General features: G+C 42.0%; 1 protein-coding gene across 1 annotated transcript in view; it reads right to left on the reverse strand.

The window, feature by feature from the left end:
• Window positions 1-1,021: 1,021 nt before the first annotated feature.
• The window catches only part of LOC140351474 (arginyl-tRNA--protein transferase 1), a 78,179-nt gene continuing 58,138 nt past the window's right edge, over window positions 1,022-21,062 (reverse strand). Inside the window, exons 11-12 of the mRNA XM_072437323.1 lie at window positions 17,074-17,194; window positions 1,022-2,247 (exon numbers count right to left, since the gene is read on the reverse strand). Of these exons, the coding sequence (XP_072293424.1) occupies window positions 2,069-2,247; window positions 17,074-17,194 (300 nt within the window). The 3' untranslated portion in view covers window positions 1,022-2,068. The remainder of the gene's footprint in view (window positions 2,248-17,073; window positions 17,195-21,062) is intronic.

The raw sequence follows: 21,062 nt of genomic DNA on the forward strand, positions 1-21,062 counted from the left end.
TTGATTGTAATTTTACATTTTCACTTTCATTCTCTATAGATTTTCTCTGCACTCTTCTCTTTTAAAGTGGGCCGTCTTCTTAATTTATGACTTCACCATCTGATAAAAGGAAACTATCAAGCTTCTACATATGTAAAACAAAAAAATAAAGCTGTGACCCACTTAATTCTGCGAAATCAACCATTCTGAGATAAATCAGGGCCAGTTTAACAAACAAATAAAAAACAAATGATCATGGTTTTTTATATAGTTTCTGCCTGGACTTGAAAAAAAAAGGTTTATTATGAATCCCTAAATCTCATTTTTTATTAAATTAGTGTCAACTTTTAAAGATGAACGGTCAAGACAAAACAAAAGCCCAAACTCATGTCAATCAGACCATCCTCCAGACACCAGCTTTACTCTGACTTATATTTAACAAAGAAGACCCTGGCTGAATCTAAAATCAGACATTCCTCTGAGCAGAGCTTGTGACCACTTATAATTAGAGTAAATCAGAAATCAGAGGTCAAAACTACAGTCTCTCATCTTCACAAAATGCCTGGACATTTTGTTTGAGCTCCAAAGGTTCAGGAACAGCTTCAGATTGAAATGAGGCTCAGTTTAGTATTTATCTGTCCATATTTTGGTTTGAATGCACCTTTTCCTGTCATGTAAAGCACTTTGAATCACTCTGTGTATGAATTGTGCTACAAATACGTCTTTGTACCTCGAGTGTTGATGCTGCAGAACACTTGATCAGGTCCTTCCCTCTAAAGAGATCGAGGCCTCAACGGGTCCAACCGGGTAAAATAAAGGTTAATACATAGCGTTCGTAAATGGAGATGCTATAATAAAAAAACTGACAATAAATGACTATAGCTAAAAGAATTATTGAATGAAGATGAATGGTTGAATCACACCACGACTCTCTTCACACAAGCATTCGTGTCCCGTCCCTAAAGTCCCACAGGAAACCACTTCACTTTGTGTTTTATAGTCTATTTGCAAAAAGACGTGCACGGGGAATATACAGTACAACCCTTTATTATTTGGTTTACTCAAAATAACAGTGTCAATATTTAAAGGAAAGCAAAGAAGGCTATAAATATATCAAATAAAAACGCAATGTTGTTTTAGAGTCAAACTATCAGGAGAGACAGGCCGTGTCCGATTCATTTTAGGACATTTTATCTTTTACACAACAGGCTTTTAAGCATTCTTATAAGGTAGAACTGGTGATATAAGCAAAGACAGTGACAGTAAATAACCAACTAAAATTAAGGGATACATTTAAAAAAAAAAACTATATACTCCAGTGGCATCTCAAGTAAGTAGAATATTGTGGAAAAGTTACTAGAATTGAAAAATAACCTGCCAACTCTCAATGTGTTTTGCGTATTTTGATAGCAATATTATGATGTTATTTTAACTGGTATTTTAAGGTATTTTAAGTGGTCAAATGTGCCTGTGAATGTCTTGGTTGAGGTTTAACAAAACGTGAATAGAGCATAAAATTAACTACTAAAAAGGTAGAAATATCAATATAAACTCTTTCCTTTGGGAGACTGCACTTTGCTTTTCCGTCTCCTTTTATTTTAACTTTTGATAAATACATTGGGTATTCAAATTGTGCAACTCCAAAACAACAAACTATCCATCATTTTTGATACATCTCCCAACCTAGCGATCAAACTACTGTTGCCTCAAATGTTAGACAGTAGGTTCTTTAAAGTGTCAACCAGTGTCATTGTGCCCTTGAGCAAGACACGTTAGCCACCTCGCTTGTGTATGAACGTGTGAGTGAAAGATTGGCAGTGGTTTGAGACACAGTCGGCTTCGAACGCATTTTAATGTAAAAAAAAAAAAAAAAGCTTCTTGAAGACATGCATTACTTTTGATGCATTTTCCACAATATTCTAATTCACGGAAACGCCTCCATTTACAGTTTGTGAGATATAACAGCTGACAAAGTGCGTGGATGTAGATGTGTGATGTCGTTTGCAAAAAACTTGTGTGTTTCCTTAAGGGAGCAGCGGAAAGCACTTTTACACCGAGTGACAGACAGACAGCCAGTAGGGGGCGCTGTTCAGGATCTGTAGAGCAGGATGCGCTCGGCACAGTTCTGTCCCACCAGCGAGGCGTACTGCGTCACCTCGGCCTCGTCGCTCGGGCCTTTTCGTTTGCGGCAGTAGACGGCGTACGGCATCGCGCCGCGTTTGTAGAGCACCAGAGCTCGGCCCACATCCTTCAGCGAACGGGGGTCTTCTACAGGGGCAGGCAAACACAAGAGGAGAGTTACAAATGTGGATATACATGTACGGTTAAGGTTTCATTCATCGTTTCACTTTGGTTTATGTGTACAGGAAAATATTACATAAATAGTCCTGACTCTGGCACCAGCAGGAGGCCGGTCCCTGAGGCTCATGTTTAGTCCTGACTCTGGCACCAGCAGGAGGCAGGTCCCTCAGGTACACGTTTAGTCCTGACTCTGGCACCAGCAGAAGGCCGGTCCCTGAGGCTCATGTTTAGTCCTGACTCTGGCACCAGCAGGAGGCCGGTCCCTCAGGTCCACGTTTAGTTCTGACTCTGGCACCAGCAGGAGGCAGGTCCCTCAGATCCATGTTTAGTCCTGACTCTGGCACCAGCAGGAGGCCGGTCCCTGAGGCCCATGTTTAGTCCCGACTCTGGCACCAGCAGGAGGCCGGTCCCTGGGGTCCACGTTTAGTCCTGACTCTGGCACCAGCAGGAGGCCGGTCCCTGAGGCCCACGTTTAGTCCTGACTCTGGCACCAGCAGAAGGCCGGTCCCTGAGGCTCATGTTTAGTCCTGACTCTGGCACCAGCAGGAGGCAGGTCCCTCAGATCCATGTTTAGTCCTGACTCTGGCACCAGCAGGAGGCCGGTCCCTCAGGTCCATGTTGAGTCCTGACTCTGGCACCAGCAGGAGGCAGGTCCCTCAGGTCCATGTTTAGTCCTGACTCTGGCACCAGCAGGAGGCCGGTCCCTGAGGCCCATGTTTAGTCCTGACTCTGGCACCAGCAGGAGGCGGGTCCCTCAGGTCCATGTTGAGTCCTGACTCTGGCACCAGCAGGAGGCCGGTCCCTGAGGCCCATGTTTAGTCCTGACTCTGGCACCAGCAGGAGGCAGGTCCCTGAGGCCCATGTTTAGTCCTGACTCTGGCACCAGCAGGAGGCGGGTCCCTCAGGTCCATGTTGAGTCCTGACTCTGGCACCAGCAGGAGGCCGGTCCCTGAGGCCCATGTTTAGTCCTGACTCTGGCACCAGCAGGAGGCCGGTCCCTGAGGCCCATGTTTAGTCCTGACTCTGGCACCAGCAGGAGGCGGGTCCCTCAGGTCCATGTTGAGTCCTGACTCTGGCACCAGCAGGAGGCCGGTCCCTGAGGCCCATGTTTAGTCCTGACTCTGGCACCAGCAGGAGTCCTGACTGAGTCCTGACTTGAGCAGGCTGTTACAGTAGTCTAACCCAGTGGTTCTCAACCTTTTTCAGTCCCAAAAAATAACAACCAATGGTATTTGCGTCCCCCAAACATAAAGAGTTGGCTTCACCCGATGATGGATTTTATTTTGAGGAAACAGACCTCAATACTTAATTTGTTTAAGACTATATCACAATCTTCCCTCTTATCATCTGGGGTCCCCCTGAAATCATTTTGTGACCCACAGGTTGAGAACCACTGGTCTATCCTGCTGGAGACAAATGCACAGACACGTCTGGGGACATGTTATTTTTATATAAAAGTAAAACCTGATGGATATGTGTATAGTAGTATAGTAATAGTTATCAGAGGTCAGAGCAGTACATCTGGACATGTGCAGTGGTGAACCCCGAAAGAGAAGACTCCAGTGCATCGCGAGTGACAGACGAGCTGGACAGACAGTGGACAGACAGTGGACAGGACGACTACAGGAGGTAAAAGGACAAAAAGCTTCTGCTGTAATCTTTAGACCAGATTTTGAGTGTGCTCTCTGTAGCTTCGAGGCGAGTCCAAGAGCACGTCTAAGTACTTAAAAGTTTCCACAGTGAGGTGTGAATAAGTAGTAAAGTGCCTCCTGGGTTTTCCACATGACAATGACTAACATTTTAACATAAATCACAACTTAAAAAAGCACTATCCAACTTTTCTGTTGAAGGGTCTGCCACATATTAGTATCCTTGGATATTTTATTGCTAAACGTATCTTTCTCCACAGTAAGAATACATGTTTTTCAAGGTATTAAAACACCTGTATTGGAATAAATGCAAGGTGGTGGGTTTAGAATTTCAGGCAAATACATAATACAAAATGCACCTTTAACATTGACATCATATGTTCGTGATGCAAGACTGTATAGATGTAACCTCAACGTTATGAGTTCAATTGCTGAAAGTCTCCTCTCACTCTTCATTCCCAGTTGACGCTACATTGTCCAGTCAATTAAAACCTAAGAACAAAAAATTCTATTGGACTTTGTATTATAAAAGCAGTTTCTGGCAAGATGTATACTGATAAGTTGACATTTTTTTACAACCTACAACAATTACATATGCACTCATGAACGTTTCACAACAAAACACAAACTTTCTGACTCGTCTTGGCAGCGAGAGTCCATTATTCCGAGAAATGGCTGGAGGAACAGAGTTTTTCCCCGGAGCGTGGAACCACAGCGGTGCGTGATGAGGTGGGTTATTTGGGCTTGTTTACTGGGTCCTGCCCCCGTCTGCTCTGCCAAACCCCCGGCCGTGCGCTAGGCCCGCTGTCGTACTCTGCCCGCCCACGTCAAACCAGCGAAAACGAGGCTAATCTCGCCACGGTCGTCTCGGAAAGTGGAAAAAGGGCAAGAAGATGACCTAAACTTGCGAGCACAAACCACAAACTACGAGAGAGAAGAGAGAGGACGAGCTGACAACTGCCAACACATTAAGATTTGGGAATGAACTGTGAATTATTACAGACCAAATGACAATAAACTGCTAATACTTTTCTATGTAGATTTGTCATTAAATAAACTCCTGTAGTTTTGTGAGCACAATTCGGGTTAGATACAAAGTCATAGATACTTAATATATAAACTATTGCTGGCACCATGTTACGCCACTTCATTTTTTAATCTTTATTTTTCTTTTTTAAGGATTTAGTCCACTAATCAAGCATCTAAAAATAATGGTGCAGCGCCGTTTCCATAACTTGTGTGCAATATATTGAAGTATTTCTTTTAGTTTTGTTTGTGAGCATAATTTCTTCTCTCTCTCTCTTTTTGTTCCTCATTTGCATCATTACAGCATTTATTGAGTTGGAACAATGTTTTAGTGCTGTATTTTGGGGCTGATATTTATTTATTTTTTGTAATTTGATCATATTTAAGCTATAGAGGGTAACTAAGTACTAAACTGTATCATTCGAGTTTGTATCGGTTTGGTGTTAGGGCTCGTATTTGTTAATGCATTTTGAAAAGGGTTTGCTGGGAGTATCCTTCTTTAGGGCTATTGTATTTCACCCTGGAGAGACAAAGAGACCACGAGAATGGACTGTTTAGCAAGCTTTATTTGCGAGTTATTTGGCGCTCAGACCCCGGCGGAAGACGTTGCAATCATGGGCACTCCATGATCTATTTGTATTAGATGTGTCCCCCCGGAGCCTGGAGACTGGTGGTGGTAGATGTGGAGAGGAGGTAGAGGATGAGGGGAATGTAGAGGAGGAGCTGGGGAGGCGGTGGGTCGCAGTACGGTTTGAGCAGCCGAGCCATCAGCCTGAGGCTTAAATGCGACCGCCTGGGTGCTGATTGGAGCGGGGAGGAGTCACTGAGAGCGATGATTGGGGATGAGGAGCAGGTGCGAGGGCCATGGTACAGACGCCCCCTGACCTTTCACCCTACTTCTTTGGCCAGGAAAAACTGCATAACCTCTTTGGGATAGGCGCAGAAACCTGGGAGAGTCCATGGTGAAGTGAGGGATCTGACTCTCTCAGACGGACAGGCGGGCGCCGCTTGAGTGCGATGATGGCGCTGGGGAGAGGGGTCCTTCCATGGTGGCCTTGACGTAGATGGATGGAGTTAGGTCTTCCAGGTTGAATTTACGCAGGCTTCATATCTGCTATAACCTCAATATTATGGTTTGCTGTGATATTTCGCTCTGTTATCGTGACAGGCCATTACTTCTTATGGGTTTAAATCTTTAAAGGATGTTGGAGGCAACTTATAGGTTTTATACAATGTGCTTTGCTGCTGTTCCTTTTCATTAAAACATAGATGTGGCAGTGCAATAAAATAGCCAGAAAACGGGGGACTCTTGAATGCACCAATAAGACTTTTGAAATAAACTTTTTACTTCACAGTACAAAGCCAAAAGCCTGATTTATACAGTGTCACGCTGACCAGTCACTCCTGAGGCCGACTGCACTGTCTCTCATTCAATTAGTCAGTTTGTTGGAGCAGCGCTCGTCAGTCTGAAGCAGATGAAAATCTATTTAAGGCAAATGTAGTGAACCAGGCCAATGGAGACATATCACTCAAACAGACTTACATTTGTATTGATAGGACTGGGCTTTGGCTGGTGCCCATTGATGTGAGCATTATACCATGTTTAAAATATCTACTCTTCTTGACACTTCCCTGGTGGGGTTTCAAAGGTAGTCATCTGGACAATGTCTTTAAATTAATCATCAATTTTATTTTACAATGCCCGGATGACTACCTTTGAAACCTTTTCGACAATTTCAAAATTCATTATTTTTGACGCCCAAATGTGTAGTAATGTACCTTTTTTAATTATTGGTGTAGGTTTTAGTAATATTATGGACACTCTTCTTTAATTTTGTTCTATGCTTCTCCAGAAATAAGTCTTAAATATTTGCTAAGAAAAGACATAAAATACTAGTTGAAGATTCACCTTGTTATCCTTGCTAGTTTTTCATATGATACAGTTGAGAAAGGTGGATGGCATGGTCTCCACTTGCATTTGGCAAAGTATGTGACTTTTTCGTCTTTGTTTTGAACCATTCGGTAGACACTGAAATCTCATATTTTAAGGTACTAAAAACTAAAAATATTTATATGACTAACACAAGAAACAAAGTTTGCAGAGATGAAATGCACCAAAAAGCCCGGCGGTGCTCCTTCTCCAACTCCTCTATAAACATATTTTAAATTTTCAAACCTCACTGTGTGGATTCATGTTTAATTCATCAGACACTCCCTCAGAGCTGCATTTTCCTGCATCTATAAAACGCTGAGTCACACAGTGTTGGAAAGCTTCATATTCGTTTTTTCTAAATAAAGAAAATGAGTTGAAGTGGCTGTAAACAAGTTACGTAATTTTAATTAATGAAGACCTGGGAACTGTGAAGAATTAATATGCCCAGAGAGTGATACTCTACTGGCGCCAGGATGGTCTTTCCAAGAACAACGTGTTCCTTCAAGTTCTTTATCATTTTGACAACCCAATTATGTCTGGACACACAAGACTGTACAGCAGAGACACCGTTTTCAACAAATCCACCTTTCTCTGCTCACTTCGGCTAAATCATCATTACTCAAGGAAAAAGGAATGTCTAACTAAAAAGGGCAACCATGAACTAGTACATCAGCGCTGGAGTCGATCCAAACTGGGACCAGGAGTAGATCCGAGGGCCAATCCGGGATAAAGACGAATAGGATGCAAACCATACAACTACAAGAAGACAATCAATTATATAAAACTATAAGAAATCAATCAGAGCAAAAGAAATACAACTGTCCACAGCTTATCACATCATTTTAGGGACATTTCGTGCAACGTTTTGGACTGCATCCCTTTCAATTTTTTTGAAAGAAATACATAAAACACCAACAGAATATGTACATTTTTTAATTGAGAAACTTGGCCCTGCTGTGTTACAATCTGATGGCCGTTAAAACACACCACTCGCTCTACATTGTGTCACGTGACAAAGACACCCCACAAGACGACTGTAGCAGCGTTTATTCACCTCTCCAGAAGCTCCAGCGCTCACTCGATCTCTTAAACTGTGTCAGGATATCCAAATATCCTTTAGGTCCCGTAAACACAACTTTCCCTCTTCTGCTCCTCTCCTCTACCCGTTGAGTGGATCCAGACCTGGCCGCTGTCAGGACGTTCGGAGGAGCAGTGACACCCAGGTTCATAGTTCAAGGGGTCGGGGCGGAGAGGAGTGTTTCGGGGGGCTCACGGGGTCACTGCGGGCCTCGGCGTTTCTCCGTGCTCCTCTTCAAAGTTCATCCATCTCAAAGGTTTCGCAAGACTTGCTGAACACCGGATACTGGTCAAAGGCGACGCGCTGGTTTATTCTTCAGGCGTGCCCGTCCTATGACCCAATGTTGCCGGACTCATGTGAGGGCGCGAGTGTGAAAAGCAAGGGCAAAGATGGCATTGTATGTGCTGCAAGCGCTTTGTGAAGAAGGGACCCTGGTGTCAGAGAGTATCCGGGCCAAGTGAAAGCCGTGTCGAACCACTACTGATCCAGTTTGACCTCCAGAAACTATAGACACAAACTCCCTGGAAGGATTATAAGCTCCATATTTACGAGTATTATTATTAAAATGAGGAAAGCAGTTCATAAAAGAATGAATCCCAAAGATATTTCCGTTGTTGAACAGACACTTTGAGCAAAGAACGTCTTGTCTCGCATGGGCTGTATTAATTTCCATATTAATAAAGTGTTAACATTTTGAAAGAACTAGTAAATACTTCAAATATCTAGTTCAAAAATGTAACTAAACAACATGTGCGAAAATGAATGAAATCACTTAAGCTGCAACAATAAATTATTATAATCGATTATTAAAATAATTATATTTTTAGCAAAAAAATTGACCTCCAAGTACAAATAAAGCAACTTGGACCATTTAGTAATCAAATCATTATGTAGAATTTTAGAGAGTGAAGTGAAAGAATTTAAATTGTTCTGAAAGAAGTAATGACCTTGAGTGGGGATGAAACTATTGATTTATGGACCCACTTTTGGGGGCTTTGAGCCAAGTTGTTATCTCATATATAAATATAGATCTATCTATAGATCTATATTTTTGGCCCAAAGGCTTTAATGGACTGAGAGATATTTCAAAACATACAGCATTATATCAGCAAGTCTTAAGAGCAGAGCGCCTGGAAAAGTGGTTTTGGCAGCGTTTTTTAAACAACCACGCAGTTTGATGAATGGCAAACTGTCTTTCTTCTGCATGAATAGAAAGATTAAATGCAATTCATTGTTGTTGGGAGTAATCACGGGCTATTAGCGCTGCCGCCCTTAGCTATGAGCCTCGGTTTGTGTGGAGTGAGTTTTCTTAGAGACTATACATTCGCACATACTGTAGATTGATTGGTTAAATAGTCCGTAATTTGGCGAGGCCGCTCTGGCGCCTGGTCGACACTTAAGAGTTCGTCGGCCGACCGCGGGTGTCACTCATTGTTCCTGTGTTTAGCTTTCTGCGCCTACTTCCTGCAGCGTAAGACAAACACAGATTAGTAACATGTGCGAGATGGTGTGAGTGTGCTGCTGTACAGAAGGGAAAGAGAGGGGAAAAAGACGAGGGAGGGGAGAGAAGTGAAGATAGGGGAGAGGGGAAGCGATGAGACGGAGGAGAGGTGAAAGAAAGAGGAAAAGAGAGAAAGGGGAAGAGGGCGAAGGGAGAGAAGAGAAGATAGAGGGGAGAGCGAGAGAGGAAGGAGATGAGAGACACGGGAAGAGAAGGGAGAAGAAAAAAACTGGGAGTGAGGGGGACCATGGGGGCTAGGAATGGTAGGAAGGAAAGAGAAAGAAGGAAAAGTAAAAGGGGAGAAAGAGAGAGAAAAGTAGAGAGGAAACAAGGGGGAGGTGGAAAACCGAGGGGCAGGAGAGAAAAGAAAGGAAAAAAGAGATGGAGAATAGATAGAGGAAAGATGGGAGAGAGATGTGAAGGGGGGGAAAGAGGTATAGAAGAGAGGGGAGAGTAAAGATAGAGGAGAGATGAAGGGAGAGAGGAGCAAGAATGAAGAGTGAATGAGATAGGAGAGGGGGGGGGAGAAGGGAAAGAAGGGAGAGAGCGGCAGAGAGGAGAAGTGATATTCCTTCCTGTTAAATGTGACTTTTTCCCAATCAAAATATTTAATATTTAGGGGAAAAGGGACAGAAGAGAGAGAGGAGAGATGGGAAAATCTGAAAAAAAAAATGGGTAAATGGGATAGAAGAGAGGGGTGATAGAGAGGGAGGGGGAAGAGATGAGATAGAAGAGGAGGTAAAGGGTAAGAGACCACAGGGGGAATGGATAAGAAAGACAGGCGAGAAGGAATAGAAGAGAGAGCGAGAGTAGAGAGGGGGAGAGAGAAGGAAGGAAGCAAGAATGGAGAGAAGAAATACGTGTTTGGAGAGAGGAGAGAAAAAGGTAGAGCAGAAACAGATGAGGCTGTAGTGAGGAGAAGGGAGAGAATAAACAAGAGAGAAAGGGGAGAGAGGGGAAAAGAGAGAGACAAGAATGGAGAGAAAAGATAGCAAACAGAGAAAGCAAAGAAAAGAGAAGAGAGAGGGATGAACGAGGACAGAGAAGAAAAAGAAAGGTGATGGCGAGAGAGGAAAGAGGTGAGAGAGGAGAGAAGGAAGAGAGAACACAAGGTAGAGAGAAGGAGAAAAGTGAGGCAAGAATGGAGAGAAAGGATAGAAGAGAGAGGGGAAACAGATGAAGTAGAGGGGAGGATAAGGGGGAGAGAGAACCCAGAGATAAGAGGGGGGAGAGGGGCCCTTGTGTGTCAGCAGCCATCATGTAATCAGCCTGAGTCACTGCCAGAGTAAACTTCAGATCGGACGTCTTTACACACCTCATTAGGACGCACTCAACACAACTGTGAAGCGAGAGTCATCCATTCACCTTCCACAGGCTAAACACACAGACAAGCCCCTGCACATGTGTGTTCCCGTACACGTGTGTGTTCCCGTACACGTGTGTGTTCCCGTACACGTGTGTGTTCCCGTACACGTGTGTGTTCCCGTACACGTGTGTGTTCCCGTACACGTGTGTGCAGTTCACAGGTATTGTACAGTTCACAGGTATTGTACAGTTCACAGGTATTGTGCAGTTCACAGGTATTGTGCAGTTCACAGGTATTGTGCAGTTCACAGGTATTGTGCAGTTCACAGGTATTGTGCAGTTCACAGGTATTGTGCAGTTCACAGGTATTGTACAGTTCACAGGTATTGTGCAGTTCACAGGTATTGTGCAGTTCACAGGTATTGTGCAGTTCACAGGTATTGTGCAGTTCACAGGTATTGTGCAGTTCACAGGTATTGTGCAGTTCACAGGTATTGTGCAGTTCACAGGTATTGTGCAGTTCACAGGTATTGTACAGTTCACAGGTATTGTACAGTTCACAGGTATTGTGCAGTTCACAGGTATTGTGCAGTTCACAGGTATTGTGCAGTTCACAGGTATTGTGCAGTTCACAGGTATGGTGCAGTTCACAGGTATTGTGCAGTTCACAGGTATTGTGCAGTTCACAGGTATTGTGCAGTTCACAGGTATTGTGCAGTTCACAGGTATTGTGCAGTTCACAGGTATTGTGCAGTTCACAGGTATGGTGCAGTTCACAGGTATTGTGCAGTTCACAGGTATTGTGCAGTTCACAGGTATTGTGCAGTTCACAGGTATTGTGCAGTTCACAGGTATTGTGCAGTTCACAGGTATTGTGCAGTTCACAGGTATTGTGCAGTTCACAGGTATTGTGCAGTTCACAGGTATGGTGCAGTTCACAGGTATTGTGCAGTTCACAGGTATTGTGCAGTTCACAGGTATTGTGCAGTTCACAGGTATTGTGCAGTTCACAGGTATTGTGCAGTTCACAGGTATTGTGCAGTTCACAGGTATTGTGCAGTTCACAGGTATTGTGCAGTTCACAGGTATTGTGCAGTTCACAGGTATTGTGCAGTTCACAGGTATTGTGCAGTTCACAGGTATTGTACAGTTCACAGGTATTGTGCAGTTCACAGGTATTGTGCAGTTCACAGGTATTGTACAGTTCACAGGTATTGTGCAGTTCACAGGTATTGTGCAGTTCACAGGTATTGTGCAGTTCACAGGTATTGTGCAGTTCACAGGTATTGTACAGTTCACAGGTATGGTGCAGTTCACAGGTATTGTGCAGTTCACAGGTATTGTGCAGTTCACAGGTATTGTGCAGTTCACAGGTATTGTGCAGTTCACAGGTATTGTGCAGTTCACAGGTATTGTACAGTTCACAGGTATTGTGCAGTTCACAGGTATTGTGCAGTTCACAGGTATTGTGCAGTTCACAGGTATTGAGCAGTTCACAGGTATTGTGCAGTTCACAGGTATTGTACAGTTCACAGGTATGGTGCAGTTCACAGGTATTGTGCAGTTCACAGGTATTGTGCAGTTCACAGGTATTGTGCAGTTCACAGGTATTGTACAGTTCACAGGTATTGTACAGTTCACAGGTATTGTGCAGTTCACAGGTATTGTGCAGTTCACAGGTATTGTGCAGTTCACAGGTATTGTGCAGTTCACAGGTATTGTGCAGTTCACAGGTATTGTGCAGTTCACAGGTATTGTGCAGTTCACAGGTATTGTGCAGTTCACAGGTATGGTGCAGTTCACAGGTATGGTGCAGTTCACAGGTATTGTACAGTTCACAGGTATTGTGCAGTTCACAGGTATTGTGCAGTTCACAGGTATTGTACAGTTCACAGGTATGGTGCAGTTCACAGGTATTGTGCAGTTCACAGGTATTGTGCAGTTCACAGGTATTGTGCAGTTCACAGGTATTGTGCAGTTCACAGGTATTGTGCAGTTCACAGGTATTGTGCAGTTCACAGGTATTGTACAGTTCACAGGTATTGTGCAGTTCACAGGTATTGTGCAGTTCACAGGTATTGTACAGGCTACAAGTCCTTCTTGGAAACTGTAAACCCGATTTTAAACCAGATGCCTTTCTTTTGCAATCCTGTCTTTTTCCAGGCTGGTGCAAAGAGTGTTAACCTTTGACCTCTGCTGGCTGGATTACAGAACAGTTAATTGGTAAACATGATTCTATTTAAGGTTTTGGACAAACTATTTAATGGTTGGGTTAGTGGGAAACTTAACCAGGATCAAACGTAAAATACTTTCGTCCTTAGGAATGAGTTTCCCATTAACCTTAAATAATCTAAAACCTTAAATAAAGCAACTTCACTGATTTTGTTTTTTTTAATTTTTCAATAAAATTGTATGCCCAAAGTGGTATTCATAATCCTTTGAATATAATAGCAGCTGGTGAAAGTCACCCTGGCAAAAAAAAAGTGTTCTAGCAAAGGCAAACCTTTCATAATGACTTTGAAACACATTATATATGCTGAACATTCTCTATATGAATAATTCATTTTACTATAGTTTCAGACTAATAAATAGGGAAAGTCCAGAAGAGGGGAGAAACACATAACCCTGGCCGAGGTACACTTTAACAGAGAATACATATTGTTATTTGCTTTTGTAGGTCTGGCTTGTCTCGCCAGAGCAAATGAACCTCCTCCTCGTCTGCAGTGAAGTGCAGATAAAGCTTTGGGTTTACGTCAGATGCTCTTTCTGATGTAGTTAAGAGTTCATCCACTGAGAATATAAGGATTTGGGAATTCTATTTTCTTATTTAATTGTTGGAATGTTGCATTGTTTTACATGTACAGATGTGAGGCAACTGTTGTGTAGAGATATTAGCACTAGCACAAAGACAATGGCTTGTGTTCCTTTGTGGCTGGGCTTTTGAGGATATTTGAAACCCTGAACAAAAACAGTACGATTATAATACTCTATGGGTCATTGTGACACAATTACAACCAACAAGGGGATTCCATTTCTTGCATTTGGGCCAGTGACAAGCCACATTATTTCAAACTCTCAATTAGTCCCGGCTCAAAAACCTGAAACCTCGCCTCTCCGCTAAACTCACTCCGACATGAGCACAAGCTGACCGGGGCGTTCGACGACGGGCTGACCGCTGGCTAAATCTTCACAGACCAAAACGCAGAGCTGCAAGACGCCATCTTGAACTTAACCCTCCGACCCCAAACGCTTGGCTGCATGTTTGAGGTCTGGTCCAGTAGACGGCTTCGTATGCACTTCGGGGGCCTCAAATTATATCCGTGGCCGTCCAAAAGCAACAGTCCGCGCAGGAACAGAGCCGCCACATGAGCCGCGATAGCACGATGTGGTCGGAGCGGGAGATGCCAGCGCTCGGGCCGCAGAACGGTCCGGTATAATTAGCGCCTTCACGTACAGCGGTGATTGACAAGGACGGGTCGGGCTGGCGGCTGCTTAAGCTGTTAATCATCATGTCGTAAATTAGCACTTTTACACGTGCTTTTATTTTTACAGGCATCACTGGAAACAAGTGAGCCGAAGACTGAAGCCTGACTGACCAATGAGCAGAGTGGACTGGAGTCTTTTACAGTGGTACAAACCGGGGTTTAAGAGGAACAGAGGTGACCTTATTGGATATATATTGAAATTATGTATTTGTTAATGATGTATTTCATTTAATTAGAATTATTGTCCTCATACTGACACTTTTTCTATACTATTATTATTGGTTTTATCTATTGTATAACCGTTCTATTCTTACGGTGTATAGACGGAGCAAGTAATTTTGATTGTTGATCAATAAAAACTTGGTCTAAGGTACGGTTGTCAAATAAAAATGTAATGCAAGAACAAATAATACTGCAAAAACAAAAATAAAACATGTCCATAGGTATGATCGCACATTGTTGATACACTGTATATAACGATATTTAACTTTCCCATATTTCACTGCAAGCCCATGATGGAGGATAGAGGAGTGTGGTCATATTTTGTGCAGGATAATAAAGGCTAATCTAATCCAATGTATCTTTATATGGTCAGCCAAATCATGATAGATTCAAGGTCGATGGCCGATGAGCTAAAAAGTACCAATATCGGCCCGATAGTTTGATGCAGTTATATGTGTACAATGTGTGCAATGGGACATACTGGATTGTACCCATTTTCAGTGTGCTCTGCCCCATCCAGAACAAGCACCGTCTGATATTGCACTTGGCATCGCCTTTACTGCGTGGCACAAAGTCCGAGAGTGACCTTACTACAGCAAACACTCCTCCACATCTCCTCCATCTCGTCTGTCTCTTCTCGTGTCGATTCGTGACATTGATGCACCCTCTTTTCTCATCTCATGCGTATAAAACCATCTTCACAAAATATTCCCCCTCGGTTGAACCTTGGATCTCCTTAAAATGGGCATACATCACATACATCACATACTGTACACTTGACAATCTAAATATATTAGTGTCCAGCTCTGGCCTTTTGCTGTTTGCTGATGCAGATGAATGGGACCACAGCGAAGAACCTCTCACGGCAGAAGCAATTTCAATACATTTTCGATGGGCTCATGAATGCTCTTATCCAGCACTGGCTATAATGGCTTCTAAGCAAGACATGTTGGAGGACAGCCACTTCTGCTACTGCCATTAAAATGTCAAACTACAATACATACAGTAGATCAAACGGATTACTGTACCTAGGAAACTTGATAAGTGGCTGGGACCATGGTGGCTGCGAGTGAACATTTTGTGTAAGTTGTTGTTATGAAGTTAGAAGCCAGAACAATATTTTCAGAGAGATTGACAATGCCTTGATTGCGATGGCTAAATGTCTGGGTCAAAGCACCTCCCAAACGGCAGCTCTTGAGCAGCGTTGCGGGACTTTCAGAAAGCCTTTGACCGAAAGAAGCGATCCCAACAAAATGATAAGAAGCAGCAACTAGTTAAACATTGTGTCTTGCCACTGAATGAGTGCTAATGAAATGTGCATATTTTAACAGTGTTTAAAATGAACAACAGCTTTAAAATTTTAATTAAGTGTTAACAGCCTGAATCACGGGCATTACTGGGTCTATTAATGTCAAACATAATGGAAAAAGGCTAATAATCACCTCTTTTATGACGCTAGTGACGCTCAGGAGCAAGACCAAGAAAATGCAACCCGCAACTAAATTCACAAGCATCTTTTAGAAACAAAAAGCCCCAAAAAAGCCGAAAGTCACCATAGAGGAGCAGACTTGCCGACTCTTGTGGGGTGGTCTGCGTTTGCACTAAAAGTGGTCCAAGGAAGTAATGAACTATAGTTTAGTGACAAACACAGGGAATGAAGCGTTTGAATGGCCTCATACTATGGATAATTCAGGCTTTTAGCATTTATATGACATGATTTATAACTCAATATGAAATGTATGTATGTGAAGCAGTGAGGTACTTTAAATAAGGCTGAAAACAATAACTTAAACATTGTTGGATTGATAAGGATACGGCTGATACGGCTTTGTCATGTTATAGTGTGATGTGTCTAGTGTTTTTAAAAGTTTGAACTCAATGCGTAATTTTAATCATACTTTTTTAAGCGTGAAAGTGTTTTATTTGCACTCTTCTCTTTTATTTTTTTCCTGTTTTGCGCTTTGAATCGCCTTGTGTACGAATCGTGCTCTACAAATCATTTCCTTATCAAACTTTGGGGGCCCTTCGAGAACCAATAAAAGTTTAGTACGGTGTAATTCATAATAAAACTGGTGCCAACTACTAAAACAAATAAGATGAGCCTCAGTAATGTGCCTTTAACACATTTAAAGGCCCCACGTCAACCAATCGGGCCCAGCGAGGCGTCTGCCAGTCTACCTCCTGCGACCACTTTTCTACTCCGATTATCACCATTAATGTAACGGCCGTGTGGAGCTCTGAGGCTGCGAGTTCACTTAATTGCAGCTACAGGGGTTGCAAAAGAACTAAAAGTGTAAAATAATTATGATTACATGCAGGACAAAACACATAAAAGTGATGATAGATATGAATGATACGATTAAATAACAACATGTACATCCACATCTGGTTCAGTCAGATATTCATCAGACTTTTGTTTGTAAGTGATGGAGGTAAAACATGGTTAGAAACATACGATTGGTCGAGACTTGATCACACAGCGCCGAGGCCCGTACAGAGCCATAAGCCACATAATCAAAGCAGTAGAGTTGGAAGTGGAATATAGGTTTGTGTGTCGCTGACAACACATCCGTAAAATGCACGGGGAGTTGTACCTGCGTCAGGATCCTGGCTGAAGCGCGAGTAGCGGGTCTGGTCCAGTTTAGGAACACATCTCTCTATGGACACCCAGGCGAAGGTCTCCGGGCACAGGAGGTCTGAAGGCCGGTACTGCCCCTGAACACAGAAGAACCGGAACCGTAAAAATCAGACAGAAAACTACAACTTAGGGTAAAACATAGAACGTTTATTTGTTCAATTACAGCAGTAGTTCTCAACACCGTCACGACCTTCACAATAATAGCCAGCGGCCTTCACGACCTTTTTTTGCTTGGTGCCTGAGAGGGACTATGAGGGGAGAGATTGATGGACTTATTATTGATTATGGAGCAGAGTATTTGCTTTGTTGGAGCTGTCACAATATTCTGTTTTTGCACGAGGTGAAGACTGTTGAGATTGTTGTCTCGTGAATGTCTCAAGCCGTTTCATCTGTTTCATCGGTGCTACAGACACAAACACCAGCTCACTGTCCAAACTTAAATCTCACGTTTAGCTATCCATATATGATGAATGAAAGAGACATAATTAATGAGCCAGACATTTGTGTATTATAACCACTTTAGGGTAAATGGGGTTAAGTCCCTTTATCAGTTTTTTGTTTAAATGGATTAGATAAATTGCCTTCCTCCCACTAAAATGAATAGAAAATGTAAACTCTCTTACAGTGTACCAACCCCGGCTTGTGAAATCCCTCACATTTTACCCAATATGCACGGAGAGCAAACCAAGCTGAACCAAAACATCTGCAAATAAGAAAAGGCTGGTTGTAGGAGAACAGAAAAGGACAGAAATGTATTATCTCAGACTGCGCTTTATCACCCTGCTCTAAACAAACACTCTGACGGTGGCTTAGTAAACAAAAAGGCGCCTGTTATGGGCCTGCTGCAAAGTTTCAACACATAATATTTGGATTGTTCGTGACAGTAGACTACAGGACGAGGTCAAATGTGCTGCGTGATAACACAAAAACCATAAGTACTTTGGAGAACATAGCGCTTTGTTAAGCACTGAATGTGTTGTGCAATGATAAAACAATAGGGCCCACACATGGACTAGAACTGGGGTCAGAGTTCAGGGGTAAATGATTGGTGCTAAGAACTTTTCAAGTTCATCATTGTTCTTAGGAAACAATGGGAAATACAAGGGCTGTTGTAGACAACTATTAAAAAGCAGAATAAATGATTCACTCCCAAATCTTTAGCTACCCAATTCTATGTCTTCTTTTCACTGTTGTTCCATAAATATCTTCATGATGAAGACACATTTTGGTCGACAAAGACACCATCGAGCAATTTATCGAAGTAGAAAATATAGTGTCTTTACCTCAATAAAGCATATTTTGGCTTAGAAGCTAATAGCAATTATAGCTAACGGTTTGTTCTTGAAAATCATTCCACTTACAAAAGACATTTGGTACTGTACTGGTGTTTCCGATTCACACAAAACTGCTGTCTTATAGGGCTTATATTATGCATTAATTGTTTTGTTATTGAACTCTTTAAACATGTGTACATCTGCTTTGGCATTTCCTGTTTCAGAACTTCAGAAATGTGTACTGAAAAGCAATACTTTATCAGGCATTCCCACACCTGGAATTGTGTTAGAAGTCCATCTATTGGCAGGAGAGGGATTACAACAGGGAAATAAAGAAAAACTAGCTTGCTCCAACTTGGTAATGCAGGCACGCATTTGTAATGATGCAATTTGAGAGGTTTTGGCGAGGGAACAATGTTATAACATGTTTAAAAGCCCCAAAAATATATATACCTGGGATTATAGCTCATCTGTCAGTACCATTATGGAAAGTATGCTGCCTGTTCTTACATAATAGTCAGAGAATGCCTTTCAAATGAACTTTTAAGCTTTGAAAAAAAAAACACCTTTTAAAATCAGGACTATAGAAATCCCTCCATGCGTGACGGGACATTCGCTGCACAAGTTGTTGGACGGAAAGAGGAAATGTGTGGAAAAGCGGAGGATAGTGACACGTTCTAAGTGCTGCTGCTAACAGATGAGAGACGCAGGAATGTAGCGCAAGTGTCTGGAAGCGGATCGATGCAGAAGAGGGACGTCCCGACAAACTTCTGTCCCGAGACTGTCAGCGCACTGGGGATGACGCTCTCACACTCGGCCTCACCTCTATACGCTCCTTCAACACTGGGGCAGGCCTAAGCGGTATATGCAGCGCACACCTGTTCAGGAGGTGAACGTGAGGAGAAGACTTGTGTTACTTACTGAAAATGCACCTTTATTTAGGAGAACATTTAGAGTAAGCAGGTGTGAAATGCCAAGGACGGTGCAGTTTTTAATTGTCATACACAAGATGCAAAAATCTTAAATTATTCCCTATAAAGCTTTTGTTTGTTGGTTAGTTTTAAATTAAAAAATAAATAAAAATAGAGTGACATTGTTTGTTACCTTCAATTATTGTAAAGTATTTTTTCTTATTTAAAACTGATTACTACTAAAAACTAAAAGATATTGCATTTGTCCCTACAGTGTGGGCAAAAAGGAAATATCCAAACACTTTTCAAGACTTTTATTGCTGCAACAAATAATCGAATGATCACGAGTAGTCAATAAAAATTAATCGTAGTTACATTTTGATAATCGTAATTGTTATATGGACTACAAACTCCTCCTGTTATATAAATCATTTTATAACAAAGACGGTGCAAATAAAGATGTCAAAAAAGAATAAATAATTTCAGATTTTCATCAATAATACACTTTATTCATACATTTTCTCTATCTAGAAGACTTCAGTCACTATATATCAACATTATTTGGTTCAAAATGTATTCGGTCTCAATGTAGAATAAAAATAATCGCTCACTAGCAGACAACTAAAATAAAATGCAGCTAATTTACCAGATTTTATATTCAAGTCTTATTACTATAACAGATACAAGCAAATATTTTCACATGTAATTTATCCGTCCAAAATGCAATTTACAGTTTTAAAGTCTAATCTTTGGCCAGACTGCTGTGCCTGATGTGGGAACCGTAATGTTTCTAGAGAAGCCAGAAAATTATGTGTTTTGGGCTCAGAGTCTTCAATGTGGATTCCTAATTTTGTGACTCAAATCCACAATGACACATGCTGACTTCGAGTGTGGAGGTTCAAACACACAGTGAGCATAGAAAATGGCACGTTTCCTCAATCCTCGGCATGAAAAGAATAAAACAGGCCAAAAAAGAATGACGATTACAAAGGTACGTAGTTGTTAGCGGTCTGGGTTCTGGACGGAGCAGACAGAGAAGGCACGCTTTAGTGAAAGTGAAAATGGAGCGTCTCACTGTCTGCTCATTTCAACACTTTACACTATACTTTATTCTCTCCAGGGTGAAACTTCTCTGCTTCTACAATCCAACTTCTTTGACTTTGTGGATTCCTGCCTTAGCTTGCTCATAATCCTGCATCATCACCTTTTCATATAAAGTCTGTCAATTAGAGCCATGTTTGAAACTGCACATTTGCATTTTAGCAAAAAAAAAAGTTCAGGTTAAGCTTCAATTGAGGAGGAACAGATGGGATATTAAGTGATGTAGGATATGTGCATTTATGTAACCACTTGTCCAGTAGAATGGATTAAAAGTACATTCAATGAGTTTATCATATTTAACTGAAGGTGATGGGTAAAAATTGTATCAAATCTAGTCAAATATTGGGACATTACTTTGATACTTTCTACTTTCTAAATGTCTTATGAAAAAAACCTATACGGTACAATAAGAGATATAGGTATACGGTCCTCTGCCCTCTATGATAGGCACATTTATTTGTCACTTACAATGTTAGTGAATTGTCTTGCTAGAAAAAGTCTTCATGATCCCTATTAACCTGGCTCACCCCAGATTCATCTGAGTCTCACTCTGAATTGAGTTCTTCTCATGAATCAATCTGGAAAGGCTCCTGCCAAAAGCCATTAGAATGTTAAAAAAAAATATGTCAGCGTAAATCCAGTATTCAGAAAAGCACAGT

This window comes from Eucyclogobius newberryi, unplaced genomic scaffold (genome assembly GCF_026437365.1).
Source record: "Eucyclogobius newberryi isolate DKJ021-1_F unplaced genomic scaffold, fEucNew1.0.hap1 SCAF_8, whole genome shotgun sequence".
Taxonomy (NCBI): Eukaryota; Metazoa; Chordata; class Actinopteri; order Gobiiformes; family Gobiidae; genus Eucyclogobius; species Eucyclogobius newberryi.